Below are 12,648 nucleotides of genomic sequence, written 5' to 3' on the forward strand. Positions count from 1 at the left end.
GTGCCGAGCTCCGATATATATATATATATATATTTTTTTTTTTGTACCGGGGATTAAACTCGGGACCTTGCGCTTGGGAGACAGGTGGTGAAACCACTGAGCTAAATCCCCAGCTCCTGATCCATATATTTTTTAAAGAGACACAAGAAGGATTTATTAGAAGTAGATATAAGATGTGCTCAAGAGCAAAGTGTGGGGCTCAGAGAAATGAGGCACCCGATCTATCTTTTAGAGGAACTTTCCATGATGAACTGAGGCTGCTAACCATTTCACTTTGCAGCCATCTCCCATGCTGACATTTATTTAAGCCTCCATACAAACCTAACCACATAGTAAGCAATACCTTGAAACCCATGGGCCAGTGAATGAGGTAGAGGTCCAAGTAGTCCAACTTTAAGGCCTTCAGACTCTGGCAGCACGCTGTCCTCACCAAGGACTTCTTGTGGAAAGTGCACCATAGCTGCAGAAGAGAAGGGAGATATCGTCACACAGCCACAGCCACAATCTAGAGCTAGAGCTAACAGAGCACCCACTATTCAGACCCACAAGCTGCTCCCTAGAAGACCAAAAATCTAGAATCAGGTTTCAACAAATACAACATGACAGGTCCTGAGGGGAGGCAGTGACATTATCTTCACAAAAGTTCCACAGGGGCCTTTGAAGCAAGGCTCCCTCTGCCCGAGTCCTACTCGAGACAGGTTAATGCACTACAATACATTTGGCAGGACAGCTGATAGTTATTTGGATCACTGGGGCCAAAAAAGTCAAAGAAAAAGAATGTCTGCAGGCAAAAGGACATGAGTAACAATCCGAAGAATGTCTGTACTGTATTTCCAACTCATATAGATTTTACTTTCAAGTTTCTCTGTTAATAAAGCATCCTAACCATTCAGGCTAACACAGGTAGCTAACATACACTGCCTTATATTTATTTAGATATTACTTCCACACTCCTGAATAAGCAGACAAATTTATCAGTATTTTTTCTCCCCATTGTATCCCTGGTACATTTTTAGTTAAGTGTGGCAGAAGCTTACTAGAGGGTTCTATCACAGCAAGTAAAAACAACAATTAGTAAGAGAGATAAAAATAAATGACAAGTACAGCGGATTAACAAAAATGCGAAAAGAACAGGCAACTAGAACTACATGATAGTTATCTCTAGGTAGTGAGTGTAAGTGATTTACTTATTTTTAAATAACATTTTTATAACTTTTCCCACACTAATGAGCATATATCCATCTGCTGCTGGCTATGATCCCCTTAGGAGTTATTTGCTTTTAGGTTTGAGTAAGATTAAGGAGTTCCCAGCTACCCATCTCCCTGCTGTGAATTTTCAGAAGAAAATCTCTTGCCTTGGCCAAGCACAGACCCAGGATTACACTAGCTTTGAGAAGTATGGTAAAAATTAAGCTCTTAAAGTGAAACAGATAAGCAAAGCCATTATAGAAACAACACTGAGTCTCAAAATTATGGAATTTTAGACCTGAAAATTATTCAGACTATCAAACTCTCATTTTACAAATACTGAAACTGTGACCTGATCTGTCCAACAATTAATACAGCGCTTGAATGACAGAACTTGACAACAGTCTCCTGCTCTGAGCATTGTCGTTTCTAATACCGTAGTCTATCTCTCATATTTTCCATGGTGTTCTCCTATCATCCACACCACCACTTACTTCCCTGCCCCTCTTTATTGTGCCATCTTCTGCCTGCCTTGATATTCCAGATACAACACAGTCTTGCTTACATGTAACATAAACTGCCCTACTTAAAAACTCATTGGTTTTCTTTTGTCTCCGGGTAAAAATATAAGCTCCTTCAGAGGCATAACAAGACCTAGCCTTTCAGCCTCACTTTGTGGACTAAAGGTTTGGTTCCCTGCGTGTGTTCCAAGAACACCAAACTTAAGGGTCCCTGCACCTGCAGTGCCAGCTCCTGCCTTGTGCCTGTGTTTAATCTGCTCCTTTCGTAATGCCAGCCTGACACCGTCACCTGTACCCTATTCCACTGCCAGAGTTTTTTATTCAGTAGAACTGGGGTGGAACACGGACTTTGCATTTTAACAATCACTTCACGTGATTCTGAGATTGGGAATTTCTGTATTCATGAGGGCTGAAACTTTGTCTTATTCACCACCTTAGCCAAAATGCCCACCAACCAGTTTCTGTTTTAAGAATGTACTGTTAATTTTTATACATGCACAAATACACCAAAATAAAATCCATTACTTTGTAATAACTGGTATGAAATAATTTTTAAAAAGGAATGTATTAAATAGGAGAACTCTATGTACTCTTACCTAAATAGTCAAATATGTGATATAAAACGAATAAAGCTATACACAATATCATTTACCATGTTCAAGAAGCTATGAAAACTCTTGCTGACTCTGGTTAAAGTACAAAACAAAGCCAACAATTCTCATTAGGAAACTGGAAAATTTTTCATGATAGGTACTGCAGTTCTCCCAAGACCAAAGCAGCTGAGGCCCCGCAGTCCTCACGGGAGAGAAGCCCTACCTTACTGACAATGAACAGGTCCTCTCGTCTCACAGCACCCTCGCTGATCTTGCACTGGATCCCCGCTCCTATCTCATTCTCATTTTGGTATAAGTACGCACAGTCAAAGTGCCGGTACCCCACATCGATGGCCACCTTCACGGCGTGAGTTACTTCTCCTGGAGAGGCCTGCAAAACCAACAAGTCAGAAACGCTCCTTCCAGAGTCAGGGAATCCAACTCTTTGCACACAAGAATGTGGCATTCAGGAATACATAAAAATTGATGTCAATGAATTGGCATCAACCAGTCCTAAAATTAGGAGATGTCAGTCAGAAGAAATTTATTGAAAAACTAAATTCCAGCTTCTTCACTTATTTGGGAAAAATATACAGGTATTTCTAGCACCTGCAGAGGACTGAGCTGGATGTTTTAAACTTCCTGAATGATCAAGGAATTAAATCAACATAAAACAAATAATAACTGAGGCACAGGAAGGTAGGAGGACCATATGGCATAATGTTAAGTGAAATAAATCAGGTATACAAAGTTAAATATCACAAGTTTTCTACTTAAAGTATATTAAAGAGTAAAATAAAAGATAACAGAAACGAGAGTGAGAGAGAGAGAGAGAGAGAGAGAGAGAGAGAGAGAGAGATCTTTTGGAAATGGTAAGGGGACCAAGAGATGGAGGAAGGTCGGAGGGAGAGGAGGGGAAGGGAAAGCAAAAAAACCTTAAAATGTATCACGCTTATGTATTAACTCCCCATGACATGTGATCGTTACCTACTGAAACATGTACTAAGAAAAAAACAAAGGAGGGCATCTTCCTTGCTTCCAAGTTTTAGCAATTATGAATAAAGTTGCAAAAAAACTCTCATCAGTTAGCACAGAAACAACACAGTCCATTTGTAAGGCGAAAGGGGTAGGTCTACACAAAAGGGCACATACCACAAAGCAAATACATAATTCAGATGCTAGAAGCAATACAGAAATTCAGAAAAGAAAACTGGTCACTGTAAACTGGGCCGAGGCAAGAGAAGAGGCTACACCTAGGGGCAAAGGTAGAAAACTCACAAACTCTGCAAACTATGGAGTTTTCAAGGGCTTTTAGTTCAAATGTACTTTTCCACTTTAGCTTCTCAGCAGCACTGTGAAATTCATCAGTGCGTGTGTTCACTTAACAAGCAATAGATTCAGAGTGGCTTACAGCTAATAAATCAAGCAACTAATTTAAGATATAAAGAGAAAATAAAAAATAAGAATGCTATTAATGAAGAAGAAAATAAAGTGTGATAGGAAAGATGAGCAAAGCCAGAAATCAGTTATTTGGTTGAGGATATCCTCTTAAGAGAAATAAATAAGTCACACATGTGTAAATATCAAATTGTTTCTCTGGTGTGAAAAACTATAATCGTAAATAAGGTCCTAATGGTATAAATGACAATGTGAAGTAGGGAGAAATGGGCTAAAGGTGTAGGGGAAGTGGGAAGGGTAGGGGAAAGAAAATAAGAGAAAATATAAAAATGAGAAAATGAAAAAATGGAAACAAAGTTTTTGTAAATAGGGAAGGGGGGGTGAAGGGAGGGCAGGGACAAGGGGAAAAAATGAGAACCAAGACCTGTCTTGTAAAGGTACAAGATCCCAGTGATGAATGTAACTACTGTATACCTAAAATGTACCAATAAACTCAATGAGAGAGAGAGAGAGAGAGAGAGAGAGAGAGAGAGAGAGAGAAATCAGTTTGGAAAAACCTTAATAAAATAGACACATTTCTGGCAAGGTTGGTCTGGAAAGGATCAATTTTCTAAACACTGACGAGAATGAAAAGGAAGAAATATAGGTAAACGACTTAAAAGAATCTATGACCAACAACCAAATCCAACAATTTGGAAAAATGAAATGGAAAAAATTCTGAGAAAAATTTTAACTCAAAAGTAAAGTTTAAATATTCTGTTATTAAAGAAATGAAGCAATTCGGGAGAGAAAAATCACCATAGAAGAATTCTACGAAATGATAAAAAAGAAATAATCTCAATTTAACACAGCCTTTTTCGGACAGCAGAGAGGGATGCTCCCGCGTCATTCTACGAACCCAGCACAACCCTGCAATCAGTTTCACCCAGCACCGCTGTCAAACGCATGCTCCGTCAGAGAACCCAGAACCGATATAGCCACATTCTACGTCATTTTTTATTACGACACATAATTTTAAAAATATTTTGACCAGCAGAGGTCAAATATTCAAATTCTGGCTCAGCCAATAAACCTTTAATGACCTCTTACAGGGACACCTCTTTATCAAGGAATAAGTTTCCTGTTTTGTAAGCGCACATTTGAATGGCCTTTTGCTTAGTGCTGGGTCTCAAGTCACTGGGAGGAATTAAGAGTCCGAAGAAAGCCAGGAAAGTCTACACAGACCCCTCTCGGGCAGCAGGTTCGCCAGAGCCCTTGGGCCGATTATGGCCGAGGAGGGGCCGAGGAGGGCCGAGGAGGGCCGAAGAGGGCCGATCATGGCCGAGGAGGGGCCAAGGAGGGCCGAGGAGGGCCGAAGAGGGCCGAGGAAGGCCGATCATAGCCGAAGAGGGCGCCACCTCTCGTCTCCTGAGTCTGCGGTCGCCTCAGGAGCCCAGCCTTGACTTTCCGTCCCTGCAGACCCGGCCTCGGCGTCCACTCCCTCCGCATGGCCCTGCTAGGGCCCCTCCAGCCTCACCGGCCTCACCTTCCAGGTTCCCAGGCCTACTGGAGGGATCTTCTCCATGGCTGCCGGCACCCCTCGCGTCACGTTCGGTACAGAAGAGTCCCTGCCTCGCCAGCAACCTGCACACAGAGGCGGTGCCCCGCCGCGGCCTCCTGATTGCCTGGGGCAGCCGGTGGAGGACGTCCTCATTGGCTGGAGCTTGGCGTTTCAATTGATTGGTGACACTGGCGGGCAAATTGGCTGTAAGTTTCTCCGATTGGCCTGTCTGGCAGAGCTGCCCCTGTGGCTGTAACTCTGACTACCTGTGGTCAGGTGTGCATTTTCTCCTTCACTGGTTACCTGGTTCCCAACCACTTGTCTCTGAACAACATGGCTGGAGTCCAAGCTTGGTACAGGAGTATCCCTAGTGTTCCCAGGCCCTGCCTGAGCCCAAGGCCATCCCTTACGCTGCCATTAATCTGCCTGGCAGGAGGCGTGACTCTAGAACGCTACCATCTAGATTCATTTCCCTGGTGCCGACAAGAGCACAAGAAAGGCAATAACAATGGACGAATTAGTTTGCTCACAACCTGGCGAAATTGAGAAGGCAGCTAGTCAGCCTCTCTTGAACACACAGAAGCACTTCAACTTAAAGGGAGGAGGGAACAAAAGCCAGGAGGTTTGCATACTTCAAGAATTATACTTTCAGCCAGGCTGTGGGCCACATGCAGGTCCAGGGGGAAAAAAAGAAAAGGAAACCTGGTTCTGTTGAAACTTTCTTGACACTAGGAATGGCGTTAGCCGTTTCACTGTAAGCATGAAAAAGCTGGGAAAAGTAGCGTTATAATCCTAATTATAAAGCTCCCTTTCAACTTCTCAGTTTCACTACTTCTAGAAGACAGTGTGGGATCGGGTTTCCACCACTTGGACACTTGGGTCTTAGGGTAAACCACCGTCTGAATCTCTCAGTGTGAAAAGGGCACGGGACACTAATTAGGTGGCTTCAGCTTTCTCTCCTGCAATTGGGATGCTTGAGGATCCCACACACTTGAAGATCTTTCTGCTGGTCTTGCTTCTCCATGGATGATCCATGTTTGAGGCTTTGGAAAATGCCATCTGTTCCCCAGAGATATTGCTGAGCAGAGAGCTGGCCAGGATTTTGAGAGGCAGAGGACCTGGAGTGTTGCAGAACATGAGAGAACCCAGGACCACAGATCCAGTGCCCAGCAATAAGACTTATTTTATTAGATCCTTGGGATCCTTCTGGGAAATGGGGCAGGAGTCATCTTCCTGGCTTGGGAGAGGAGGTGGGCAAGTTAACTAGACACCCCAGAGCCAGTGGAGGAAAAGAGAGATGAGGGAGTTTTCTAAGGGGCTAAGTCACTTTCTTTTTGCAAGATATACCCCACACTCACAACTTAGAGGAGGAGAGGTTTATTTTGGCTAGTGGTTATAGTCCTTGGTCAGATAGCTCCAGGGCAAACATGGCAAGTCAGAGAGGGGATAGTGGAAGAAAGTGTTGACATCATGGTGATCTGGAAGAGGAGAAAAGCGAGGGGCCAGGAAAAAGATTCACCTTCCAGGCCACACCCCAGTGACCATCTTCTTCTGACCAGACTCCACCTCATAACAGCAAATCAGCTATATTAACCCATGATTCAGTCTCCTTCTAAAAGCCCTGCCTATACATGCATGAGGCCTCTGGGGGACATCTTCAATCTAAAACATAACAGCAAAGTCCTTCTGAAACTTCTCTGGAGTTTGCAGTAGCCCTGAAAGTCCCACTGCCCGAGGACACCCAAACACAGGTAAGTTTTCTTTCAGTTTTTCTGCCTGAGGTTGTAGTGCTAGGACTGACCATCATGGGACAGCTGTGCCATTCTGCTCAATGGAGCAACTAGGATAGGATAGAGCTTGCTCAGAATTATTTCTTTTAATGAGTGGTTGTTTATTAATTCATAGATATTATCCTTCTGCTTTGGTCACTGTCTTCAGTGAAATCTGAGATTTACTTATTGTACACCTGGTCCTGATGACTGCCTTTCTGGATGACACATTTCAGATATGAAATTGCTTACTATGTATCAGCTTACTATACGTACATCAGCTGAGATGTAATTAATAGGTAAGAGAGCTTCCCACGGAAGGAGCCAAAGTGCTTTTGTGTTTGGGTAGTGAGATTAGAAAGGTGCACAAGTATTATAGGATAATCTGGAATAAAAAAGTGGTAGCACAGAATAAAATGTTAACAACAAATTCAGTGGGAGTGCAAAAAGAAAAAAGGTATCAAGTTGTGAGGCAGTAGCAGTTGAGATAAATCTTCAAGGTAATAGAACTGATGAATAGAAATGGTGATTGAGGAATTTGATTCAGAAATTCTTAAAAACATATTGTCTAGAAAAGGCATTAGGTTGAAATGTAGCATAAAGACATTTTTAAAGTGTACTTTGTTCATCACATAGATGGTTTATTCTCAAGGATGACAGAAGTGAAAACTGAGAATGAATAATTTAGATGAGATGTAGACATATCCTTGTTCTGTGGTTTTCTTGGATATTGGGCACTAAATATTATCCGGGGCATCATCTTACTGCGGTTTATTCTAAACCCTCACCATCGGTACAGGCATCTGAGGGAAAACCCACATCTGCTGCAGCCCGTGTGCTTGTCCCTGCCTGTTTGTCTGCTTTACACACAACCTGTGCACCATCACCTCAGCAAACCCGGGGCTTGGGAGATGGATGCTTTCCAGATAATAGCACACATCTGATTTTTAAAGATATGAAGGGAGAGGAATTGTAGAAACAGCAGGGGAGACTTGGCTGCATTGTCACTGGGAAGTGCACACTCAGAAATGAAAGAGCAGGGTCATCTGGGGCAAGAGGGTGGAAACGAAACAACAGCAATGCCAGCAGCCTGTGAAGCTTGAAATCAACTAAAGCAGGGCCCTGTCTGCTGGTGGCAACTATGCCAAGCCCATTTGACAGATGCAGGTTTTCATACACATTCCCAATGTAGCACTGAGCCTTTCAATTCACGCTTTAAGTCATTTGCTTTAATAAACAACACCATTAGCTCAGAAAAATGTTCTAAATGATTCTATTTGAGTAGAAGGCAAGAAGCATAACAGAAAATGCATTACCTTAGGCAAAGTCTTTACAAATACTTTACCTGGTGTGAAAGGTTAATTGACTTTCTTCCCTTACAGCCAAGGGACTTATCCTCTGCAAAGGTTTCAGTGAGAACAGCCAATTAGTCATCTCAGCCAAAATAAACTCTTTCATCCTGCATGAGCAGATTTGATAGCTTGAGCTATACAGTCGTCTTATGCAGTGAACAGCTTTAGAAATCATTAGACTCTTTAGAAGCCAGCTATTTAAGATGAACAAAAAGGGAAAACGCTCAGCAAAGAAAATACAATATTACTTTGCTGAGCCAATGGAGACAAGATTAAGTAAGGAAGCATGGAACGTTGTACACAACCACCATTCTTGATCTTTGGCTGGTTTAGTCACTCAACAGTGTTGTTAGTATGCTATTTTGTTTAATGAGAAGCTAAGAAGATGAAATTCAGCTAGAAGAAAATGTTATGACCACCTGTGCAGCAATATTAGTTTATACAAGCTGGATGAGATTTGGCTTTTATAAGAGTGGAGGCTTTAAAAGTATTGTTTGAAGAATCAGAAGGAAATTCTCCGTATAAACACTCATTAAAAATTTCCACGTGTAGAAAAACTTCTTCCTCAAATCTCGAAAAAGCAAGCTTTATATGAAGGTAGCATCCAATAAGTAAAAGTTGGAGAAAGGGCTGAAAAGAGCCACAAATAATAGGCACAAATTAATGAGGACAGTATTGTGGTATTATAATGGCTCTTCCGCTTTGGAATTGCCCCAATGTCTCCTTTTCTTTCACCACATTTAAGATGTTGTTGAACTCGCACTTGAAATGTCTCTTTTAACATTGTCCAACAGTGAAAAAAATTTCCAAGCAACCATGACAGTAAGAATCATGGTCTGCCTTCTCTATGTGGCTTTAGTAACTTTGGGAGCTTCTGTCTGCTAAAAGTAGATATTCTGAATGGCAACAAAGGTTGCCATCACATTACTAGCATGCCAGTTTAAAGATGCTCTTCCACTGGGACAAGGCTGTGTCCTGATGAACTAAACATAGACTGAAAGCACCTACCTTGGGCCTTCTTGGTGGAATGGTTCCTTGGAGCTGCACTGAGCTAGTGCTCAGTGTCAGGAGAGAATAATGCACATCAGAGGGCTGAGAAAAAATTAAAGTTCAAAACTCAAATTATGGTTTCTACTGAATATATGTAACTTTCCTACTATAGTAAAGAATCGCAATTCAATCACTAAATTGGAGAGAGTCTGTGGCTTTATTTATCCCTCTCACCCAGTTGTTGGAACATTGTAGACTATAACAACTTTGAATAAGGTGGAGGACATTGATTTATTTCTCAAGAAAATTTCACACCAGTGATTGAATATGACTGAACTGCACATTATATTAACCATTTCCAGCAAAACTTTAGTTAAGTAGAAGCCTCAGGAAGAATTAACCACTGTTCTCTGAAGTATCACTGCTGAGGGTTTCATCATCTGTTCTAAATTTTATCTGACTTTAAATGAATCTTTTAAAAGGATTTAAGACTGGAAGAAAAAAATGACATGCTAAATGATTCCTTTGAAAATAAAAATAATATTAAAATAATCAGTAAATTTTATTGAGAATTTACCTTTTTTTACTTTTACGTACTTTATCTCATTTATCAGTGATTTTGATGATGTAATGGTTTGTTTGTTTTTGGTACCGGGGATTGAACTCGGGTCCTTGCGCTTGCAAGGCAGGCCACCGAATGATGTAATGGTTTTAAATTGCTGCTAGTATGAGTAAATTAAACCAGAAATTTGTTTTTATTACCCACATCTAAATTACATATAAGACGTATTTGCTTTAGTTCTGTAATTTTCAAAAAATATACCCAGGTCTTCATGGCACGTATACTTCAGATGTGGAAAACTTCCTTTTTCCTTATTTCTCTTTACTATGAGTTTATTTATATTCTTTTAATTTTGAAAGGTAGCTCGTATTTTAGAGCTATATATTTTTTCTGCTTTTGATCTTAAATAACTTTTCTTAGTTCAAAATATGGAGGCACCCATTTATGGGATGGTGTATAGTGTGAGGTACTGTATTATTGATACTCCATATTCACTTTCATAATTCACAAAGTCACAGTTTAATTTGAGATATCTACAGTAACGTTGTCCTTTATTTAAAAGATTTGCATCGTTTCATAAAATCTTGATGTGAACTATACTGATATGCCTTCTTTTTATAGGCCAGTTCCAATTTCAGAGGCAAGAATCTAGGAGAATAATAATAATATAAATGGCACATATGTAAACACTTGGTAAAATGTACCAAAATTCTTTATAATGAAAGAATCAAAACTTTACACCACAATAGTTTAATGTTTATACAATTTAAAATATGACCATGTTCACAGGAAGGAACAATCAGAAAGGGCCTTGTATGTCATCATTGGGGAGGCCCCCAGACAGCTGCCTGACAATATCAAAACGGAAGGCCTTTGCCCTCTGGAGCAGTGAATCCTCCTCACTGTGGCTCTGTGAAGGGGGTACAATAGTGTGTGGCAGGATGGCTTCTGGAAACATCTATTCTTTTCCTCTTCTCCTCCTCCTTTTGCTAGAGTTAGGCATTGTGATTTCTTGCCTGGAGGATTTGGTAAGGGAAGAAAGCAGAAAAAAAGCCTCCAGAAGACAAAAGTCTTCAAGTTGGTTTCCTGGATGCAGAAAGCAGAGGGGTGGATCTCTGGGTAGAATGGTTCCCTGCACCGGGAAGGGATGGGGTGCAGCCCCTTAGAGCACCCTATGCTGTACCGGGAAGGGATGGGGTGCAGCCACTTAGTGCACCCTATGCTGTACCGGGGTGAGTGGCTGTCTCTTTGTCCTTGGCATGTGGGAACAGGATTCCCAACCCGAGGCAGGACTTCCTGTTTTACATGGGGCCCAGAAGCTGTGGAAACAGTATAGATGAGGAGACTGAGAACAGAGACAATTCATCCTCAGAGGGACCAGTACTCAGTCTGCTTTCCCACTGACCCACATGCACAGCTTGGGAGTTTTCTTTTTTATTATGAGACAGGGTCTCTCTGAATCACTTTTGCTCAAACTGGTTTCAAACTTGTGATCCTCCTGTCCCAGAATGCTGGGATTATTGACACGGGCCACCTGCCCACCCACACTGACGTCTTTACCAATCTGAATATTCATCCCCTTCTGAAATCCATGTCTGCATCTACACATGCTGACAGGAGAAGAGTCAAAAATCCTATGCTCAGAAAGAGCAAGATGTGGGATTAATGAATTTCTTGTTCTCTCTCACACACATACATACAAACACATGCACAGGCATATGGACATGAGCACATTTACACACTTAGCCATGCATGCACCCCATGCACATTAATAAATATGCACATACATACAAGCACAACATGCACATATATGCACACAAAAACACAAGTAATAGGTACGGGGATTTAGCTCACTGGTTCTGCTGCTTGCCTCGCAAGTGCAAGACCCTGAGTTCGATCCCCAGTACCAAAACAAAACAAACAAACAAAAAAAACCCACAAGTAATATGTATATATAATACACATATACACACACGACAAAGACACACACCTCTGTGAAAGTATTTATATGCTCAATATGCATAGAGGATTTTGAAGTTATGAGAATATTAGTAGTGATTACTTGTGAAATAGAACAAAAAAGATAATTTACTTCTTTTGGAAGTTCTTAGATTGCTTTATGGTATATTTGTCATAATTTTATAATTCCTTAAACTAGTTCATAAGTTGAAGTAATGTGAGAAAGTCATTTTTATACTTTATATTTTAATCATCCTTTTGTTGACTATTTATAGATAAATACACAGACTATTCCCAAAGTGCAAATCTAGTTGATTACTATTATTTAGAATGTGCTTCACCTGACTTTAATGATACTTTATAACTTGGTAGAGAAAAAAAATTTATTTAGAAAATACAATTAGGAAAAGTATTGACTAATAAAAAGTGTTACTTGAATATTGGTGGAAAATATTCCATTTTTTTACAGTTTTGTTGAATTCTGTTGAAACACACGTGGACTTCACAAGCTGGCTCTTTCTGCCTTCTGCTGTTCGTTCCTCAAAATGCAGACAGATATGTTTGAACGGGAAAACGTTTGCCAGCTATGGACAACCCAAGCGTCTGCATCACTCTGACTTTCAGGTATTTGAGGACCTTGAGTGGTTACCTCCCTTAACTTTCTCATGTTAAGCTTCAATATGATCGTGATGTCTTAATTATATGGTCTCATTTATGACTCAACAGTTTGACTAGATATTAAATTACAGAAGCTATAGTGATTTTTGGTAAAAACT

At 40.8% G+C, this 12,648-nt stretch overlaps 1 protein-coding gene and 1 long non-coding RNA gene across 2 annotated transcripts in view; one reads left to right on the top strand and one right to left on the bottom strand.

Annotated features, from left to right (window-relative positions):
- Positions 1-5,347, bottom strand: part of Akr1e2 (aldo-keto reductase family 1 member E2) — a 15,191-nt gene extending 9,844 nt beyond the window's left edge. The window contains exons 1-3 of the mRNA XM_010614705.3: positions 5,226-5,347; positions 2,526-2,693; positions 344-460 (exon numbers count right to left, since the gene is read on the bottom strand). Of these exons, the coding sequence (XP_010613007.1) occupies positions 344-460; positions 2,526-2,693; positions 5,226-5,264 (324 nt within the window). The 5' untranslated portion in view covers positions 5,265-5,347. The remainder of the gene's footprint in view (positions 1-343; positions 461-2,525; positions 2,694-5,225) is intronic.
- Positions 5,348-5,932: 585 nt separating this feature from the next.
- The window catches only part of LOC104855742, a 9,731-nt gene continuing 3,015 nt past the window's right edge, over positions 5,933-12,648 (top strand). The window contains exons 1-2 of the long non-coding RNA XR_778468.2: positions 5,933-6,991; positions 12,342-12,496. This is a non-coding gene — a long non-coding RNA (uncharacterized LOC104855742). The remainder of the gene's footprint in view (positions 6,992-12,341; positions 12,497-12,648) is intronic.

The sequence above is a fragment of the Fukomys damarensis genome, unplaced genomic scaffold (assembly GCF_012274545.1).
Source record: "Fukomys damarensis isolate Sample0158 unplaced genomic scaffold, DMR_v1.0_HiC HiC_scaffold_37, whole genome shotgun sequence".
NCBI classification, from domain to species: domain Eukaryota; kingdom Metazoa; phylum Chordata; class Mammalia; order Rodentia; family Bathyergidae; genus Fukomys; species Fukomys damarensis.